Below are 21002 nucleotides of genomic sequence, written 5' to 3'. Positions count from 1 at the left end.
GCTGTCTAGGTTTGTCATCCCTTTTCTTCCAAGGAGCAAGTGTCTTTTAATTTCATGGCTGCAATCACCGTCTGCAGTGACTTTGGAGACTTTATTAAGTCTGTCACGGTTTCCATTTTTTCCTCATCTATTTGCCATAACGTGATGGGAATGGATTGCCAAGATCTTAGTTTTTTGAACGCTGAGGTGATGATGCTCGCTAAACTTTTTGTGATAATCACTTCATGAGATGCATAAATCAAATTACGCTGTCTTAAATCTATACAGTTCTCCTGCTGCGTCGCTTCAGTTGGGTCCGACTCTGTGCGACCCCATAGACGGCAGCCCACCAGGCTCTGCCATCCGTAGGATTCTTCAGGCAAGAACACTGTAGTTGGTTGCCATTTCCTTCTCCAATGCATGACAATGAAAAGTGGAAGTGATGTCGCTCAGTCGTGTTCGACTCTTCGCGACCCCATGGACTGCAGCCCACCAGGCTCCTGCGTCCATGGGCTTTTCAGGCAAGAGTACTGGAGTGGGCTGCCATTGCCTTCTCCGTATACAGTGCTACAAGTTAATAATATTTTAACAAAAACTGTAGTTTTAATAAATGGCCGGAGATATAAGAAGTGAACAAGATAGACCACGTTCCTAATCTCACGGAGTTTACATTCGAGGGGTAGAATGACGAACAGCCTCCAAAATGCGCAAGAGGTATGGGGAACAACCAGCTTGGCTGGAGAGAGTTTGAGCAGGGATGATGAGGAGACAAGGATGCTGAAGAAGGCTTGCTGAACATCTTCAGGTCAGTTACAGGGCAACGGGAGCCCTTTAGAGGTTCCTCGGTGCTCCATTTCTTTGTTCCGGGGTTAGGGAGAGAGCGAAGGTTTTGTTTTTTTTTTTTTTTTTTCCGCTCTATCTTTGAGGAACCTGAGGCTTAGGGAAGCAATGTCACCTGACCAAGGCCACACAAAGTGTAAGATCGCACAGGCACGTCAGCCAAGGTCCGAGTCCGAAGAAGCCCACGCCGCCTTCGGCTTTTTGCCCCCCGGGAATGCGGGGGAGGAATAGCGCGGTGCCCTGGGTGGGAGGGTGTCCCAAGAGAGATGGACGCCGAGTTTATCCGAACCCTCCGCGGAGAGATACGGGGAGGGTGGGAACCCGGAGCGGGAGCAATCTGTAGCCAGACGGTCTCAGGAGCCTTCGGGAGGCCCGGCCTGAGCCGCAGCAGGCCCACCCCCGTTCCTCCCGCTAGTGGTTCGGTCCGGACACCCATTCGCCCCCCTCCCCGCGCAGCGGGTGCCGCGACCCGCCCCACTTCCGGTTGTTGCCGGGGCCGATATCCGGTGTCCGCCCGCCCTCGGCTCCGCCGCCGTGATGCTGTCCCGGTCCCGCTGCGCGTCCCGGGCGTTCAGCCGCTCGCTCTCCGCCTTCCAGAAGGTACGGTCCGACCGGGCCGGGACTCCCGGCGGGTGAGAAAGTCGCCGGCGGGCAGACGGGGTGGGGTGGGGACGACAAGGGGCGTGGCCCGCCGGCCAGGCCGGGCACCAAGGGCACCGGGACGCGGAGGCCGCCGCCGCGGGGCTGGGCGGCCCGGAGCCGCTGTCGCCTCCGGGGCCGTCTTGTGGAGCCTAGCGGCCGGGAGCTCTTCCCGCGGCCGCCGGCGCCGCGGCCCCTGCAGGACCCCACCCTGCGTCCGCGCGGGCGGAGGAGCCGCCCAGAGCCGCGCCCGCCGGGACACCAGACTATTAGAGCTCGGGGACGCGGGGCGGGAGGCGCCGCGGAAGCCCCCGTCTGGATCCCAGGGCCTCTTTTCTAATCTGTTAAAAGGCGGTGGGTTATCACTCACTTGGGGGAAGGTTGAGATAGTCTGGCAGGCCCGGCGTCCCGCCCGCGTTGTTGCTGTTGCCTTTGCCTTTGGAGGAGGCCCGAGGTTCACCTGTCACCAGTCCCGGGGGCAGCTTTAGGTCTGTACTTGAAAAAGCTGTTTTTTCCCTCACTTTTCGTCTCGGGTGACCGACGTCTTCTTTTTCAACAGGGGAACTGCCCTCTAGTGAGACGTTCCCTGCCTGGTAAGTTCTGCCCTTTTGCCGTCCCCTTAAAAATGCTCTCGCCTCCTCCTGGGCAGACCGCGTGTGAGGAAATTGGGTGCCTGTGTTTCTCCGCCTCGTGTTCAGAGGGAGAGAGAGGAGCGAAACAAAAGATTATTTTATTTTTTAAAATTATTGATTTATTTGGCCGCACCGGGTCTTAGTTGAGGCACTTGGGAATCTAGTTCCCCGACCAGGGATGGAACGGGGATCGCCGCCCCCCACAACCCCCGCCCCGCATTGGTTGGAAGTGCAGAGTCCCAGCCGCTGGAAGCCACCCCAAATGCTATTTAGTAACAGCTGCCGTTTGTTCATTTAGCACATAGTTACTCAGTATCTACTCAGTGTCAGGCACCTGTGCTGCTAGGCACTCACAGGGGATATAGCAGTGAAGGGGAGGTGGTGAGTTTCTCACCCTCCGGGAGCTTACAACCTAGCTAGGGAAAGACAATATGTAAATTGCTCAACAAATGTACTATCCTGAATGCTGAAAAGGAAACAAGTGAAGCTGGACACTGAAGCTGTGACCCAGAGGATGTGACAGGACACGAGCCATCCAGATGAAAAGCAGAAGGAAAGGGAATGACATGTATAAAGTCCTTGAGGAAGGAAAGCGCTTGTCAATATTTTGGAACTAGCAAAAGAGGTGATTTGGCCAGAGCATTTTGGTTGAGGGAGAGAGTGGCATGAGATAGAAGATGGCAGAAAGACGTGTGGAAAGAATTCAGGTTTTTATCCCAATAATTTCTTTATATGCCTGGCATAAATATTCATTGAATGAGTTGATTTTCTTATGGGCATTCTATGTGCCAAGTATTGTTCTGAGTGCTTTCTGTGCATTTTTTCAGTTACTCATCAAGAAACAGTAAAATAAATATTTTCTCTATTTTACGAATGTATGACTCTAAGGCCAAGAGAGGTTAAGTGCCTTGACCAAGGTCACTGTGCCAACTATTGGTCAAGCTGAGTCTGCTCCTCAGCCTGAACTCCTCACCCATCATATTATCATTTATTCACAATGAATAGATTATTTGTTGAATTGTCACTACATGCCAGACACTATGCTAGGTGGCAGGGATAGAGGTGGTCTCTACCCTCCAGGAGGGTACATAAGTACCCTTAATTACATAAGTACATAATTACATTGTGATTACTGTGAAAGAGAAGTAGGGGGTAGGATGATATAGCCAGGCTTGGGAGGGTGGAGAGTGAGGTGGCACCATCAGTAAAGGCTTCCCCAGAGAAGTGACATTTATGCCAAGTCTTGGAGAATATATAGGAGATGGCCAAGAGAAAGATATTTTAAGCAAAGGGAATGGCTTAGGCTAAGTTTTCAGACAGAAAGAGGCATGACCAGTCATAGAAATGGAAAAGAAGCTTGTCTGGAAGGGCTGGACAGGAACGTGTAAAGGTTTTGGACTTCATCCTTAGAGTCATGAGATCATAAGAACCCAGCACAGTGTTAGCTCATAGGGGACTCTCATTAATAAACTCTTTACCTTGGAATTTTGAAAAATGTCAGTGAACATTTTTTCCATTTTATAGACTGGCAGGACAATGGGAAGTGCCTTGTTCTTGGCTTTTGTGTTCTGGTTCAGGGCTTCTCCTTGGGCTAGCCACTTAACCTCCAAAAGCCCTGCTTATATATGAAATGAGAATAATGGCAATGGTCATTCCACTTCAGGGAGTGTGAGATGAAAATCAAAATGACGTCATTATGTGAAAGCTTTTTATAAATTCTAAAGCACTGTACAAATGAAACTTGCTGTAGGATAAACTCTAAAGTGAACTTAGAGTTCCAAAAATCAGTATGGGCTGCTTGCTGGCTGCAAGCTCATCAACATGCTGTGTTTGGGATTTGTACTATAGTCGTTGGCTGTTGATCATAAAGAGGTGATTTACTTGACTGAAACCTTGAGGATGTTTGTGGGAAGCTGGGACAAGAGAGAATTGTCTTCCAGTTGGTATTTCCTGTGCCCATGGTTCAGAAAGAGTTGTTTTTGATCTGAAAAAACAAGACACATGAAAGAATATAATCAGGTGAAGCAGATAGAGTAATTAGTTGTCTGTTGCAGCAGTGTGATTATTTGTAATAAGGACAATTGGTGGGGCAGAAAGAAACTCTCACCTTGTTGAGTGTGACCAGAATGGAAGGTCTCAGCAAGAGTGGGAAGGCAATAAATGGAAAGGAGGTGTAATAGTTTGCTTGAGCAAGCTGAAGACCTTGGGCCAGAAGTAGCCTGGTCTTTGCTGTTGGGATTCAGGCAACAAAACTTCCAGTGCATTTTAAGTAACCAGGGAAACAAACTCGGACCAAACTTTCCACTGCTTCTTTAGGCTGTGTGTAGTCACAGGATAAGCTATCATGTGTCTCAGGCTTCCATTGTATTTGAAAACTTGGGAAGTAGAGGCATTCTATCATGAAAACATACAGGGATAATGAAAGTTTATGAATTTTGAGTTAAATAAGATTATAGAATTCTCCCCTTTCTTCCTCAAACCCATTCCCCGCAGTCGCACATACCTGTTGTTCTCTGCCATTACGGTTACTATGGTGGAAAAGTTTAAGAGGCAGGACTCTGTGTGATACAGATTATATTATTGCCTGCTGTTGATCCTGCTCTATCTCAGAGTTAGGGGGTGAACAACTTCTTCTCCATTCCCAGCAGGTATCCTGTATGAGATAAAGAGTTGTTGGTTAAGAGTTGTTTTGTTTCTTGCAGGGATCTCCTTATGTCAGGGACCAGGTTACCCTGACAGCAGGAAGACTGTGTAAGTATCACTGGGGAGCACAGATATGTGGACCCGGGGTATTGAAGACACCAGTTTGACCATCTGCTTTCTTTCCTGTCTTTCAAGCCTAGTAATCAAGCTGGTTATATTGAGTCCCTTGACCTGACCTTGATGTTAATTTATGATATGAGCCTGAGCTTCAGCCCCATGTGAAGTATTGGACCAGGAGTGTGTCAGGACCAGGTGTTCAGATTATAATGAAAGTGGAGCTGGAATCCTCTTTTTATGGGAATTGTTAGAAGGGTGCTCCTAAATATTCTGGTTGGATACAAGTGAAGCTGAAGGACTGGAGGTTACGTTTATTGTGGAGGTTAAGAGCATCCTTTTGGTTGCATAGTTACGCATTTTAGAAACAGTAAAAGCAAGAGACTAGTATTTAACTCCTGGGACTTTGACTAGTGTGGAGGGAAGGAATGCTACTATTGCATAATGCAAAATTTGGAGAGAGGCCACCCATGTGTGTTTCAGATTAACTTCTGCCTATGAATGTTGCTTAATGCTACTTTGCATTCCAAGTATTTTCAGGGTGGTAGTAAGAGGATGCTCTTTAGTTTCCTGTTGAGCAGCTGTCAAGCTATTTTTCTCTATAGGTGGAATCTTTTTAAAATGAAGGGTCAGCAGATTGCTCCTTCTTCCCTGTGCATTACAATGGCAGTTTGGCATTCATAAGTCTTTGAACTGTGTGTACCTTTTGATCTAGCAATCCCATTTCTAGGACTCTGTACTGAACGCCTAGTGTACCCGTGTTTCTCAGAATGGTCAAACAACAATGGATGGGTTAGGCTGTGCTATGTTATATGTTCATTCTATAAGTGGGAAAAAGCAAGTTATAAAATTATTCCTTTTGTATTGTATGGTATAGTTCCATTGTAAATGTTCTTTTTGCTCTTTCTAAGTTTACTACTGTTAACATCTAATACTTTTGTAAATTTAAAATTATTTAGGGAGTGTCAAAGTGTGTTTCTCATCTACAGTTTAAATGAAAATTAGAGCGACCACAAATCCTATGCAATAAATAAAACAAATAACTATTTGAAAGTAAATTATTTTAAAAACCCCTAAACTTTGAATGATGAGGATCACAGATTAGGGTATTACTCTAATCTAGTAACTGTTTTTGTATTGTATCTTGTCTTTTTTCTGTGAATAAGGTACCCATTTTACTAAAAATCTTTTATTGTAAAACTATGTTTGGTTTTTTGTTTTTGTTTAATAGGTTACACATTTACATGGTTGAAAAGTAAAAAGAGTGTCCATGAGAAGACTTTATCCTGTTCTCCCATGCTACTGTGTTCCTATTCCCAGAGATAGCCGATGTGCCAGATTCTGGGTGTCCTCAGAGAGCAGTCTCTGCATTGACACATTACCCGTTAGTTATTGCCCATGAACGTGCACCTATACATGGTTGGAAACTTTTATGCAGAACACTTTGTATTCTGTATTTTTTTAAATAACACATTTTCCCTTGATTTTACATAGAACTTAAAAATACCAAAGGCAACTTAAGTCTGTTTTACTTTTTATTGTAAAGGTGCTCATTGTAGACTATTCAGACAGTCTTGAAGTATAGAAAGTGAAAGTTCCCATCAGCCCAAATCACTCTTCCAAAATGTATATATATGACAGATAACCACAGATACCATATACCAGATACCATGATTCTCCATGGTCATATCATTCTCCAGGTTACGTTATTTCAGGTTAGTGTCATATCAGAGAATACCTTGCTCTTTTGAGGTTCCTCTTGAATGAGTCCAGAGTGGACTGATGTGCTGCCTTCTGGCAGGAGAACAGGTGATTATGAGGTTTTCAGTGGGGTTTTTTGTTTGTTTTTTTGTTTAGGTTGCATATAACACCTTGTTTTACTTTCATCTTGCTGTCTTATCTAAATCTTTAATCACATAGACAGAAATTCTGTTTTACATGGCAAAGTGGCAAGTACCCTGAGGGCACACAGTTTTATCTTACTTGGATTTAGTTAAGAAAAAACCTAATCAGGAAGCTGAGTCCTTTTGTGATTGTGCAAAGGACCAAGACGCTGTCTTTTTCTTCAGAGATGCTAATGTAAGTCTGTTCTGGAAGAGCTGGCATTTCACTGCAGCACATTTCACTCACCCAAGGGCCTCACTGCTTGAGGCACCCAAGTAATCCAGGCTTTACTCTAGACCTGCTGAGTCAGGATCTCTGGGAATGGGGCCTAGACAGGTATGCTTTGAAAAAGTTCCCCAGGTAACAGTGATGGGCGCTCCTAGTCAAGAGTCACTGGTTTAAAGGGAAGGTGAAAGAATCTAAAAAAGAGTGGATATTTGTATAACTGACTCACTTTGCTGTACAGCAAAAACTAACACAACATTGTATATTAACTATACTCCAATAAAAATTTATTAAAAATAAAGGTGATTCGTCATGCCTTATCTAGACTAAAATGTGAATGATTCACCTGTTAAAGGAGTTTACTTTTATGTTTGTTTTGTAGCATTAACAGCAGTAATATCTTCAGCGTTCGCTTCTTTAGAACTACAGCTGTATGCAGTAAGTACCTTCAGCTCCCTGCGTCCTTGGGAATGGAATTTTAATGAGAAGAATAGCAATTGACTGAATTTAATGGCAGAAAAAAAAAGGAAAAATATGGACTGTGTGATTTCCCCCCTCCCCTTTTTTCCTAGAGGATGATGTGATTACAGTCAAAACCCCAGCTTTTGCAGAATCTGTCACAGAGGGGGATGTCAGGTGGGAGAAAGGTAAGATTTACTACCTTCTTACTTTTTAAGTTTAAATACTTTTGAAAAGTCCCCTTTACTCCCCTCACCTTCATGATAATCAGTGGAACCTGTGGCTCCACTCTTTTCTTTACATGCAGTGTACTTTCCCCTGGCCTGTAGGAAAGGGGTCCTGTAACACCTGCCAAAGGGGATTTTATGGCTACTTTTCTTGTTACCCACTGCTGACCCCTAACAGGTAGCCTTTGACTGTCTTTTCAGCTGTTGGAGACACAGTTGCAGAAGATGAAGTGGTTTGTGAGATTGAAACTGACAAGGTAGGCTTGCCCTGTTAGTGCCGTCTTTTCATCGTTTCTGCTTGGTGTCTTAACCTAATAAAAGGAACATGGACTTAGTTGTTTGAAGATATTGTTAGCTGCCTCAGTAAAATTGTTGGAATAGCTCAGTAAAAAGAAAAGCATTTAAAGTTTAATTTTAGATTGTTCTAGGTGTATGTACTATGTACTTTAGTAGCTTTAGTTTTATAGCTTTTATGTGTGTATACATGAACTGTTTCCAGTTGTTTTTTATGTATCATTTGGCAACACTAACTGAATCTTGCTTTAATGTTTCTGGGAAAGGACAGATAAGGTGCATCTTCACAGTAGCATTGATTACTCTTATTCTGAAAGTGTGGCCTTGATGTTTATGCAGGGTCTTGTATATCTGTGTTGCAACTCTTGTGACTCATTTGAGATTCTATACAATTAATTTTCTAATGCTGAGTAAAACTTTGGACTCTTTCTCCATCTGTCTTCCTTTTGAAGACCTCTGTGCAGGTTCCATCACCAGCAAATGGCGTGATTGAAGCTCTTTTGGTACCTGATGGGGGAAAAGTAGAAGGAGGCACTCCTCTTTTCACACTCAGGAAAACTGGCGGTAAAGAAGTTCTCCTGGTTGTCAAGGTCTCCAGTGTTCCCCTTCGGAATTGGGGCTGAGCATAATATACTAATTCCTTGATACATCAAATATCATTTTGCATTCCCTCTGCCTTTAGTGAGGCAGTAAGAGGAGATATATATATATAGTGTGAGCTTTAAATGTCAAGTTTTAGAAGAAAAGGGTATTAAGAAAATAAACCTCACAATAGTGTTCTTTTTGGTGCTGGACCTTTTCTTAAATAGGAAGGAAGAAGATTCTAGAGATAGTGTTTTTTTTCCCATCCCCTTCCCCCACCCTGGCAGCAGAGTCACATGGGGGCTTTAAAAATAATACAAGTGCCCAGATTCTGAGGCCAAGGGATTCTGATATATTAGATCTGGGGTTTTCAGATCCTGGTTATCTTTCATAGTTTTTGTTAGTGTCTTTAACACTCTCCAAGTGATTCTGATACATAGCCAGGGCTGGGAGCCACTGTTCTAAAGTGAGAAGCAGCAGTGTTTGATCATGTCTATTATGGAGAATTTTGGAGTAGTTTTTTCACATCTATTCTGTCACAACATTTTTTAGGTAGGGTTGAATTTTTCTTGGGAAGAAATGAGAAATAAGGAAATGAATTTATATTGGATCTTATAGTCAGTATATTAGAGATTAGGAAAGAAGACTTTTGATTCTTAGTTAAATGCTGTAACTACTAAAGTCTATTTCATGGTTAAGATAGGTAAGCAGAAAGATGGTAGATGGCCTCATTATGTTCGATCAGGGTAAGATTAGAAGCCCAGAATGGAAAGAAAATACAGTAGAAGACTAGGGAATAAGATCGATTCTTCTGGTTGGAGAATTTCATCTTCTGACCATTCCTTAAGAGGATTGTTCTTCTGATTTAAATATAAACCCAGATGGTGATATCCAAATGGGTAAAGTAAAAAAATATTTAAAGTTGTGAATTTCATTGCTTGACCACCTCATTGGTTTCTGAGAGTTATTCTAGATAAAATGCTTTGAACTCTTAAGTCTAAATGTGTCCTTGATTATTTAAGCGTTTATTTTTTAATAGTTAAGAGAGTTCTTCCACATGTGATGTTAAAATAGGAGACATAGGAGACAGTATTACTGTAACTGGAAAGTTGTTGCTTTTATGTGTGTGTTTCAGCATCTTAAATTGCTGGGTTTCTTTTGCTTTGAAGTCTATTACCATTGACTTAGGTGCTTTGAAAGTACTGGCTGAATTTGATGACTAATAGATATTTATGCAATCAGGAAGGCAGCTGAATTCAGCCAGTTATCTAATGTAGGACGTCTAGGAGTCCTGGGGAAACAGTGCCTAAAATCACTGCTGTGTATCTCATAGCCTTACACGTATAGCAGGTACTCAGGAAGCATTTGCTAATTGATGAGAGAGAGAGCTTTTGCTGCTAAATTCTACTTAGTATCTGCAGTTTGGTTGCTTTCCATTCCACATAGTGCCAGTGGCATCTATTTTTCTTGTTTTCCAGCTGCTCCTGCTAAGGCCAAGCCAGCTGCAGCCCCTGCTGCCGCAGCCCCAAAAGCAGAACCCGCAGTGTCTGCTGTTCCTCCTCCCCCTGCAGCACCTATACCCACCCAGATGCCACCTGTGCCCTCGCCCTCACAGCCGCTCACTAGCAAACCAGGTAAGCCTCTGCCTCCCATGTGTCTTTCTACAGGAGACCATCTCATCTATTGCCATGTTCCCTCAGAGGGCAAAGTCTAAGACTAATTATGGCTCTGGACAGGTTTCATTGGCTGCATTGTAGAAGAAACTCTAGACTTTGTATCAGAAGACCTGAGTTTGCATCTCAGCTTTCTGTGTATAGCTGTGTGACCTTAGACTAGTTATTTAACTTCTCTGACCAGATTGTTCATTTGTGAAGTAGGAATGACTAATATATCTTAGCATACCTTGAAGCTTAAGTGACAAGTGCAGTGTGAAAGCACGGGCATATACTCAAGTAAATGTTTCTCATTTTCTGATGCAGTGTACCCTCTCTTCATTTACAGTGTCTGCTGTAAAACCCACCGCTGCCCCTCCAAGAGCTGAGGCAGGAGCTGGTATAGGTCTGCGTTCAGAACATCGGGTAAGCCTCTAAGGACCACTTCCAAGAAAAAAGCCGAGGAGCAGTGTTGAGATTAATAAAATATGGGTCTGCTCTGCCTGCCTTTGAGTGACCGGCAGCTGATTCCCTTGGCCTGGCAAGGAAATTCAGTTTAGGAAGTGGCTTGTTCATTCATATGACTGTTCATTCAGATGACGAGACTAGAACTGGAGGCCTTCTGAACACTTGTCCATTGGTTTTTCCCACTCTTTTGTGCTCCCACTGAAGTGCTGTGGGTGAGAAAGGTGCATGTGGGGGATGGTAGCCTAGTAACGCATCTCCTCCCTCCCACACTTCAGAGAGGTGGTTTAGTGAGCTCTATTCCTGTTCTTCCCGGATGCTTAGCTGAGGGCTACCCAGTGGCAGTCAGGGGCAGACATAAAACCTCAAGGAAGTATGGTCAAGAGCGTGGGTTCCTCTGCCTGAGAATACCTCCTAAAAATACGATAGCCTGAGAAATGTGTTGCTTCTGAGTTTCCATTCTACAAGTAGCTATTATCATGCAAGTCTTTATCACCAGAAATTGCCTTGTCTGTGATGACTCTTGGGCTGGCTAGCCCTACACCACACTCTTCCTTTCCATAAATTGGTTTTGGATTATAAACCAAACCATTTCCTGGGCCTCTATTCTTCATCAGACTTCAGGGCACATCTGAGTGAGTAGTTTTTGTCTCTATTTCCTTGTTTTTGCTCAGAGGAGCAAGCCACCCCAGGAAAGAGGAAGCCTGGATACAGTCCTTAATTATCCCCTCCCAGCAAGCCCAGTGCTCCTGCAGACTAAGTGGGAGGGCTAGGTCCAAAGACACCAGGTTGGCGATACTTGTCCCACTCCCTCTTTCAGGAGAAAATGAACAGAATGCGGCAGCGCATCGCTCAGCGTCTGAAGGAGGCTCAGAACACCTGCGCGATGCTCACCACTTTCAATGAGATTGACATGAGGTGAGAGCTCTAGTCCCCTCCTCCCTGTGCTCTTTTTCTTGCAAAACACTTGAACTTGCCCAAAACTAATGTAACAGGAAAGAAGTACTTCTTTGCACTGTTTCTTGACTTATACAGAGTGACCCACTGGTTTCATTTTCTGATTGACTTTCCTAATACTATGCCTGTCTCCTCTGTGACTTAAAAAACTTAGCCTTGTAGATGTATACCTGAATCCTGTGATTTCTGATAAACGAGGCTGGTAATAGTCTTAAGCTCTAATGACCACTATTAAAAGTAGAGAGAGGGGAGCCAGGCCAACAAGGCTCCCCTTCAGGATGGAGGATCGTTTGACAGCACGCCCAGAGTCAAGGGGCCATTCCCTGCTTCCTTCTCACTCTGACTGCTCCTTATGTGTGTTCCTAAGCGACTCAGGATTGAGTGGGTAGAAAGGCATAGGCTTTTTATATCTTTCACCTTTCTCAACTTTGACAATGAAATGGGAAGCAAGTTTTGCTTTTAAAGAAAAAGACCTCAGAATATTAACCAAACGGGCTGATTCAGTAAGCTCATTTCTATACTGAGCTAATTGTTGACTCACTTTTCTTCTTCAAGACTTTGTTTACAGATGTAGGGAAAAGAATGTAGTTAAAGTCAACAGACGGTTTTTGAGTGCTTACTGTGCACGAGATATTACACTATATTTTGGTGGGATGCAAAGATGAGTGATAAAGAACCCTTAGCCTGGAGCTACCATCTTGTTGGATAAATGCAAAGTAAAATCTAGAAAAACAAGTATCACAAAAATACAAAAGGTGTGAGGTGGAGGAGAGAATGAGATCATTTGTTTTTGAGGTGGAGGTAGGAGTCAGGAAAGGCTTCCTGGAGAAACAGATCTTTAAGGGGCCGTAACGATTCACATTTTGACATAATGGAGGAACGCCATTCCAGAAGATGTTAACAGTATGGACCTGGCACAGATAGAAAAGTACAGGACACATCTGAGAAACAATCACTGTGAGGAAGATGTGTAGGAAAGAATGGTGAAGAAAGTTGCATCCGTATTACAGAATGTTTTAAGGGCCAGGGTAAGAGTTCATATCTAATACAGGAAGTAAAGTCATCAAGTCTTCAGGTCATCTCTTTGCTTCTTTTTATCCCAAGTGCTTAGTCTGCTAATCTGCATTTCACTAGGATAAACAGTTTTCTTTGGAAGGGGTCTGAAAAATGTAGAGAGGGAGAAGATTTAGTCACAGCATGCTGTAGCATTGTTCACAGAGTAGGATTCTGTGGTCCATTTCACTGGCCGTCATCCATTCTATTGTGAAGCTTCCCCAAAAGACTAGACGTCATCCAAGCCAAAGATTTCTCTTGTATCCATAGGATGTAGGGAAGGACCTTGACTAATGAATCACAAAGGCTGCAGCTTATGTTTCAGTGCATTAGGGCCAAATTGTACACAAATTGAATTGGATTTTGAAATTCTACCCAATTCCTTAAGACAAAACATGTAAATATTTGTGGCCTTGAAAGATGCAGTTGGCCCAACAGCTTTGATTGGAAAGTAAGTACAGTAGTTGGATCTCCTTTCAGCAGCTAATCGAGGCCTCACTTAATGATGGCCTGGGGTCCCTCTGCAGTCGGTAATCTGGTTTAGATTGAGTGCCCTTTGGGTCTTGTGCTGATCAGCTAACCCATAAGGGGCCTTTCTGAGACTGCCTCCTCTCCCCTGTTGTCCCAGCCTCTGCCTCCAAGGACAGAACTCTGAAATGGAAACTACTTAATGACCAGACAATAGCATTTGGGCAGTTTTGAGAGCAGAGATGTTTATCGCTTCTCTTTCCGTCTTCTGCAGCTCTTGTGTCTTGGGAACCAGTAATGTCTTTAGGGTGGTAATCCTAGCACTAAATGTAGTTAGACTCAGGAAAACAAACATTTTAAACCCAATCAGTCCCCCTAGGAAAACTTCCGTTTTAAAAAACAAGAGGTCTAAAGAGGGGAGTTAAAGTTATACCATCTTATCTTTCGTGCTAATGTCAGATTAAGCCATTATAGGGAGAAAGAGAAAACTGAGCATTTGGGCCTGAGATAAAGTTAAATTCAATTTCCATCACACAACTGTCTTCCCATAAATACGGAGATTTCTGCAGCAAAATGATGGGAAAGCCATTTCCCGCTAACTCTAGTACACATGTTGTATGTTTGTGAAAAACGAGCCCCAAAAGAACAAAGATTGGTCTCACTGCAAAGGTTTCCCAGTAGCCTTGTTGCTTATACTTTAAAAAGCTTAGGTCCACATAAATAACCAAGGAACTATGTTCATTATATTAATTTTAAGAGCAAGAACTGTGTATTGTCTTTATGTCTTGGTGTCTTGCATTGACCACCGTGTGTGGTGGGTGTGAGTGCCCATTTGAATGAACCAAGCAGATGAACTGCTCACTCGGGGGGGATGCATGAATACACTGACTTCCTCATGAGCCTAACACAGCACTGGATTGTATCCATCCATAGGTAGTCAAGACTGTTTTTGCTCACATGAAACCTGTGCACGTGTGTGGTTTGGGGTTTTTTTTTGTTTTCATTTGTTAGGAATGTCACAAGAAAGTCATAATTAGGTTTGGTGGTATTTTGAAAATAAGAAATATTGAATGAAAAAGTTAGTCACTCAGTCATGTCCAACTCTTTGGTGACCCCAAGGACTGTAGCTCGCCAATCTCCTTTGTCCATGGACTTCTCCAGGCAAGAATACTGAAGTGGGTTGCCATACCCTTATCCAGGGGATCTTCTCAACCAAAGGATTGAACTTGGGTATCCTGAATTACAGGCAGATTCTTTACCATCTGAACCACCAGGGAAGCCTGTTTAATAAAAAGAATGGTGCTTGTTTTGTGGACTTTATGCTTTTAAGAAAAAAAACCCCAAAACTATTTTCAGAGTAGATAGCTCATGAATTCAGTGTAGCTAGAAGGCACTTTCTCGTCCAGGGTGAAACTGTTGATGTGCTATGAACTCGTTCATTTTGTCTGTCACAAAATCTCTGACTTCTGGAGCATGAAATCGTCCTTACACAAGAGTGGATCTGATTCCCTTGGACCCAGGCTTTTAAAGGAATGAAGTAATTGTGTTAACCTCTAGTGGAGTATTTCAAAACTTGAACTTACATGGTCCAGAGTAAGGGAAAACTTTACCCAGTTGTATGCATGGCGTTAGAAACCAGTGTGAAAGTCAGGATTGAGGCTTTTGTGGTCAGTTTGTTTTGTAATGTGTTCTTGCAGTAACATCCAGGAGATGCGGGCTCGGCACAAAGATGCTTTTCTGAAGAAACATAACCTCAAACTAGGCTTCATGTCGGCATTTGTGAAGGCCTCAGCCTTTGCCTTGCAGGAACAGCCTGTGGTAAATGCAGGTGAGTTTGTGATGGCCAGAATCAACAGAGGTCCTGGAGATATGTGTGTAAATACAGAAATTCTCCCCCTGCTCAAGACACAAAAACGATGGTCCTCTGACTGAGGCTTCTTATTTCAGATGTGTGAGAACTTGAGTACCTTTCCTAGGGATTTCTGGACTGACCTTCCTAAATGGGCATCATGAGTGCTTCCTCCCCACCAGCCGGGCAGAATAGGTTCCCGTCCCAGTGCAGAGCTTGGCAGCGGCTCTGGTGACAGGCGGTTCTGAGCCAGTCCATCTCTCCAAGTTTCTCATGTCAGTGTGGAAACTCTTGCTGTGGCTGGTGCCCACTCTCCCACAAGCCCTGTAACTTGGGACCTGACTTCTGTACTTGGCATAGCTCCAGGGTTACCTTTGATTTCTGATCAGTGGACTGGATTGGAAGGCCTTGGGCTTGGCCCCTCTTTTGTGGGCTTGATGCTCGTTTTCCTTTCTTTTTCCTCACCTACATCATTGAAATGTTGACTTAACAAGCAGTTCTCTTCTCCACTGAGACAATTCTCTGTGTCCTTGGAAGATTATAGCACATTGGGTACTTTTGCACCCCTTAGCAGTGCAGGGTCCCTAAAGGACTAGAAATAGAAGTCCTAATCCCTTCCGCCAGGTGGTATGCCCTCAGGTAGGGGAAGGGCTTGGTTTCATCCAAATGTGAAACCTCTGAACTTCTTCCATTCTTATGCTTCCTGATGACTCTCTCCATCTCTTCTGCTTGCCCATACATGGAGGCATTTCTCAGAATTCTCTTGTCCTCTTTCTCACTTTATATGCTTTTCCGGGGTGTCTTATCTACAAAACAACATAGAATTCCTATGGAAAAGATTCTTGAGCCTGTGTTTTCTCATGAGCACCAGACCTAAATTCTTAGCTATTGGTTTGCTCTCTCAGGCTAGCATATTAAAGACAGACCACACCGCTTCCTACTGAGTCTTCTGGAAAGAGGCTTCCCTCGCTCCTTGTTGCAAGTGAGCAGCAGAATGGGTGACATCCCCCCACTTCAACTTCCTTTACTAACTTGCCCTTTCTGGGGGGTACTTTAAACCTCAGCCGTTAGCTGAGGGAGGGCTGGAGTAGAGCTGGTGAACGAGAACTTGGGCACGTACTTACCCTGTGTTAGCCCGTGTACCGATCCTTGTCAGGGCTGCCGAGGAGGTGGATGCTCCTGTGCTCAAGCTTAGTCAGGACACTTGGGAGAAGTTAGGATTGATTGGCGTGGGAATAAGAGGGGTGCCGGCTGCCACTTGTAATGCGGTGGTTTTTGTCAGTCCACACTGTACGAAGCATCTCGGACTTTTACTCTATTAATGCAAATGTTTCCTCACTAGCCTCGGCCTGGGGAGTTGTATGTAATGTGTGTTTTCTCTCTCATAGTGATTGATGATGCAACCAAAGAGGTGGTGTATAGGGATTATATTGACATCAGCGTTGCAGTGGCCACCCCTCGGGTATGTTGGAGCAAGAAGTGGAGAGCTCTGGTCTTTGACTCTTACCCATTTGAAGAAGCAGACCTCTTGAGAGACTTTTTTCTGTACTTCCGTTTTTCTAGAAGGGAGTTGTTTGAAGAATAAACCTGTTTTTGACCATACCACATTCTTTTATCTTTTGCAAGTCTAAATATTTTAGACTACATTAATCATGTTGAGTAATTAAGATACTCTGGGGCGGGGAGACCTTTGGCTTGAATCAAGAGAGTTGTAACTATAATGGGTACTATTAATTTACACCTGAAAAGAGCTTTCTACTCTCATCAGGGTCTGGTGGTTCCCGTCATCAGGAATGTGGAAACAATGAATTATGCCGATATTGAGCGAACCATCAGTGAACTGGGAGAGAAGGTAAAGTGGAAGGGTGTGTGTGAGCTGCAGGGCAGGTCAGGGAAGAGACCTTGGGGAGGCTGGGCCAGTGAGCAGTGCTCAGGGAGCTGGAGCTTCCCTTTGTTGTGAAAGGAGGACATGGCCCCTGAGAACGGCAGTCACGAGCGAGAGTCGAAGTACAGCTCTGGTGGAGCTTACGGTGCTCTTGTGAGTGAAGATCTCATCTCATCCAGTTAAACCTGCTCGGAAAAGGAAAGATCCCGGAGTCCTTTCCTCCGGCCTGTAACTAGTCACAGGCATCTCAGTTAAAGCTAGAACTTGGACCATTAATCTCAGATGTGAGCCTTCGGGACTTCCTTTAGGTGGAGGAAGCTGAGTTGACATTACCTTTCAATCATGAAATCTGTTTTTAGGCCCGGAAGAATGAACTTGCCATTGAAGATATGGATGGTGGTACTTTTACCATCAGCAATGGAGGTGTTTTCGGCTCGCTCTTTGGAACGCCCATCATCAACCCCCCTCAGTCTGCTATCCTGGGCATGCATGCCATCGTTGATAGGCCAGTGGTCGTGGGAGGCAAGGTAGGAACCATCCCCATTAATGTCCCAGCAGCTACATGATGAGGTGAGGGGAGTCTTAACTAAATGTTCCTTAAAGATTCGCAGTAATTTCAGGCATAAGTTGAATCTCTTCATTTTTAATTAATAGCTAAGGCATTGGTTCTCAAATTGTGTGTGGAACAGCAGCACCTGGGAACTTGTTGGAAATGCAAACTCTTGGCCCCTTCCCAGACCTAGTGAAGCAGAAAGTACAGATGGTTCTGAGGCACGTTAAGGTTTGAGCACCATGGAGCTGAGAAAGCTTGCTCCTTCATCTGGGACTAGTCAGCAGGCTTCCTTCTCTAGGGAGCGTGGGGGTGCCATCGAAGGCGTGGTCTTTGCCTCGGGAAGTGGAGGACTGCAATGCAGAGCCACTGCCAGCCTGCCCGCTTGTCGTAACGAGGGTTAGAGCTTTTCTGGGAGTCAGGGAATGAGGTCAGAGGGTCTTGAGCTAGCCTCGCGAGCTATGTTGATAGGAAAATGTTTTCTGGGACCCCTGTGTTTAGAACCTTTCGAAGTCCCTAACTCCTTGAATCCAAAAATTATAGATATCTGCTGAAAATGCTCATATACCCAACCTTGCATAGAGTTTCAAAGAATTTGTGGACCCCAAGTTAAAAAAAAATATTATTATGTCTTTAAAGAAAAAACTGCAGGTAGCCAAAATTGAAGAGGAACTTTTCCTTGTAGATGGCAGACAAGTGAGGGCGCAGAGCATGGTTTTTATTTAAAGACAGTTGTAAGGAGACTCCTTTTTTCTTGGGTTAAGCTTTTTGTTTTTGAGTATGTGAGTTTTGCACTCAGGGTCTGGCTTGGTCTTTGAACACATTGTATCTAGAAGCAACAAAGCAAAGTAGGAAAGTCTCTGGACCTGGGGACTTACCTGTGGGCTGTGCTTAGTCATCTCCCCGCTTCATTAGGGCTTTCTCTGCCCCATTGCAGACAAACCTGTTGACTTCTCTTCTCTGTAGGTGGAGGTGCGGCCCATGATGTATGTGGCCCTGACGTATGATCACCGGCTGATCGACGGCAGAGAGGCTGTGACTTTCCTCCGCAAAATCAAGGCAGCGGTAGAGGATCCTAGAGTCCTCCTACTGGACCTTTAGGAGGAAGCCTTGTGCCCTACACATCAACCATGCAGGAACTGAAAACCAGTCTTACCCTGTCCCCTCACAGGCCCCAGGTTAGCCTGGTGACAGGCACATGCTGTTGGCCTCAAGCAAGGAAACCAGGGCACTATGTAACCAGCAGTCACAGGCCTCTCTCGGTGTTCCTGCTAGGCTCTCTCCCTCTCTGCACCCTCTCCTGTGCGCATATATCTGATTTCCTTAAGCTTGAGGGAGAGAGAGAGCCTTAATGGATGCTCGTTATTATTCCTGCCTTTCCTCCCATTAGCCCTCCACAGAGGTGATTTCACTTTCTTCCTGTCCAGTACACTGTAGGGAACCTGCCGGGGACCATGTGATTAAGTTTCTATCTTTTGAACGTCTGTTCTCCAGAGACGCCTAGGAGGGTGCTCTGCCTCCCAGGCTCGGAGCAGCCTCTGTCCTGGCTGTGCACGTCCTCACTCGATTCCACCCGTGTGGAGGTACTGACCACAGGCCACAGGGTGCTGCTTTGCTCAAGTGGCACCTGCATTCTCAGCTGTCATTGTCTAAAAGCTGCCTCTTCTACCTCTTCCAGGAAGCACATGCTGGGGGATCTGGAGGGGCAGAGCCGGGGAGTAGGCAGCGTTGAGGTGGGAGAGGGCGGATTCTGAGGTCATGTGTTATGAACGAGACTGGAGCAGAGCCCAGGCCTGCCCTCACACTCTCCGTCATAACTGCACCAGGAAGACCCATTTTGGCCCAAGCACACGCAGCTGAGGTGGTGCCGACCTTTCCCGGCTGCTAGGAACAGTTTCTCCCATCCTGTCCTCACGTAGATGCCAGCACCTCTTGGCAGGGAGACCGAGCGTGTCCCAGCCGCGGGCTCGCATGGCTCCTGGTAGAGATTGGCCTGGAGGTGACTTCCTGTGGACTGGCTCGGATTGTCTTGAGCTTTTAAATCCTGTTGGTATAAACCTGTGGGCTGCAGAGGCGGTTCGGTTCCTTCCTGTGTCAGTGCCCTTCAGGAGCGGAGCCTCAGCTCTTCCTCCATAGAACACAGGTCTGGTGCAGGATGGCTTGTGGTGGAAACCAGCCCAAGATGCTCGTACACAGTGGGGAAAAGGCCAGTGTCACCTCGGAGGTACTGCCTTGGGTCTGGGCACCACATTGGAATTCTTCGGAGCATGGTTAAATGCACACATCTTGTCAGGAAAGTTACTGGGCTTCATCACATTGTATCCAACTGCATCCAGGCCTGAGGCTGCTGACCCTTGACAACCGGGAGCCATTTGGTGTGGAATGCCCATTTGTATCTTGAGCAGAAGCAAGGCCTGGGGGTTGGGTGGGGGGAGGGGTGGGAGCCAGTACTGAGTGCCTGCAGCAGCTACTACGTCTTCACTATTCAGAACGTAACTAAAATATTTAAAGAAACTGATTTTAAATGCAAATTAAAGGGCAAATGTTCGCAAACAGTGTTTCTGCTTCTGTACTTCTTTTGGTTACTGAGGTTATACTGATGAAGAAAAACTTGTTCCCCCCTGCTTGAGGCCCCTTCAAATGCCGACATTTACATTTTGGTGGGGCCTCTTGTTATTTCTGGGATGGACTGGGGAGAGGTGGAGCGACTCATAATTTCACATTTTCAGTTGATGGCCATGTGGGTACCCAGATGCTCAAGGCTGGTCAGAACAAATGAGAGTAGATCACCTCTTGGGGCAGTGGTCCGTGAGGGCTAGCGGGTGGGGCGGACAGCTGATCTGTGCAGCGTACGTGTGACAGTGCCTGGTAGTGTCCAGGCTGAAACAGCCTGGCTGTTGCCCACGCAGTCCCCACCTGCTGACCTTGCTCACGGTGGTACCATCTTTGTATGAAGGTCGGTCACAGGAACAGAGTGGCTCCTAGAGGGCAGAACTAGAGCGAGTAGGGAGAAGAAACTTGGGTTCAATGAAAGAATTTTAGAATGATCAGATCTGGGGCATGGAGCTACAAGCTTTCATATCTTTAGTAAACCTATAAAGGAGGTGTATTTAGCCCCATTTTTATCAAATGGAGACAGACTGTAAGCCCCGCTGGGACCACAGTTCTAAACCCAAGGCCTAGCAGAGTGCCAGATGTGCAGTGCTTACTGCACAAAGGAGGCCCAGAAGTTCCAGAGGCACTTCGTTCGGTGCTTAGAGGTGGTCTTGACAGAGTGTAGCAGAAGGAACAGACTTGGAACGGGCTCCACCAGGCTCTGGCCAGGCCCTCTCGTTTACCTCCCTGAGCTCCAACCTTCTCAGGAGTCACCATGTGTTCAGGGGGACTCTGTGAGGATTGGACCCCCACCCGCAAGCACCACGGCCTTCTGAAGACTTTTCCAGTGTCCCCTACATGCTGGGACTTTTCTGTGGGTTCACAGCTGCTCTGTGGGGTATAGGCTGGCATGCTGTTCACTACTAGCCCTGCTTCCTCCTTCCTAGCAGGTTCCAAACACACTCTTGGTTATCACGGAGCTCCTCTGGGAGAACCCTCCTTTATCCCAT

The 21002-nt window shown here is 45.3% G+C and overlaps 1 protein-coding gene across 1 annotated transcript; it reads left to right on the top strand.

Moving 5' to 3' along the window:
• Positions 1302–19945, top strand: DLST (dihydrolipoamide S-succinyltransferase). The gene is made up of 15 exons (XM_018053968.1): positions 1302–1419; positions 2018–2051; positions 4793–4841; positions 7339–7394; positions 7529–7603; positions 7844–7899; positions 8389–8500; positions 9997–10152; positions 10520–10596; positions 11456–11553; positions 14811–14941; positions 16351–16424; positions 16731–16814; positions 17207–17374; positions 18364–19945. The coding sequence occupies exons 1-15, from the start codon at positions 1357–1359 to the stop codon at positions 18496–18498; spliced, it is 1368 nt and encodes a 455-aa protein (XP_017909457.1). The 5' UTR covers positions 1302–1356; the 3' UTR covers positions 18499–19945.

This window comes from Capra hircus, chromosome 10, assembly GCF_001704415.2.
Source record: "Capra hircus breed San Clemente chromosome 10, ASM170441v1, whole genome shotgun sequence".
NCBI classification, from domain to species: Eukaryota; Metazoa; Chordata; class Mammalia; order Artiodactyla; family Bovidae; genus Capra; species Capra hircus.
Note: the sequence above shows the minus strand (reverse complement) of the source record. Positions and strands in the feature narration are given on the sequence as shown.

Excerpts from the sequence above, each read along its gene's own strand:
- DLST (XM_018053968.1), top strand. The coding sequence starts at position 1,357 with ATGCTGTCCCGGTCCCGCTGCGCGTCCCGGGCGTTCAGCCGCTCGCTC. Across the intron at positions 10,153-10,519 it reads GCCGCTCACTAGCAAACCAG|TGTCTGCTGTAAAACCCACC; the intron begins GTAAGCCTCTGC and ends CTTCATTTACAG. Across the intron at positions 16,815-17,206 it reads TCAGTGAACTGGGAGAGAAG|GCCCGGAAGAATGAACTTGC; the intron begins GTAAAGTGGAAG and ends ATCTGTTTTTAG.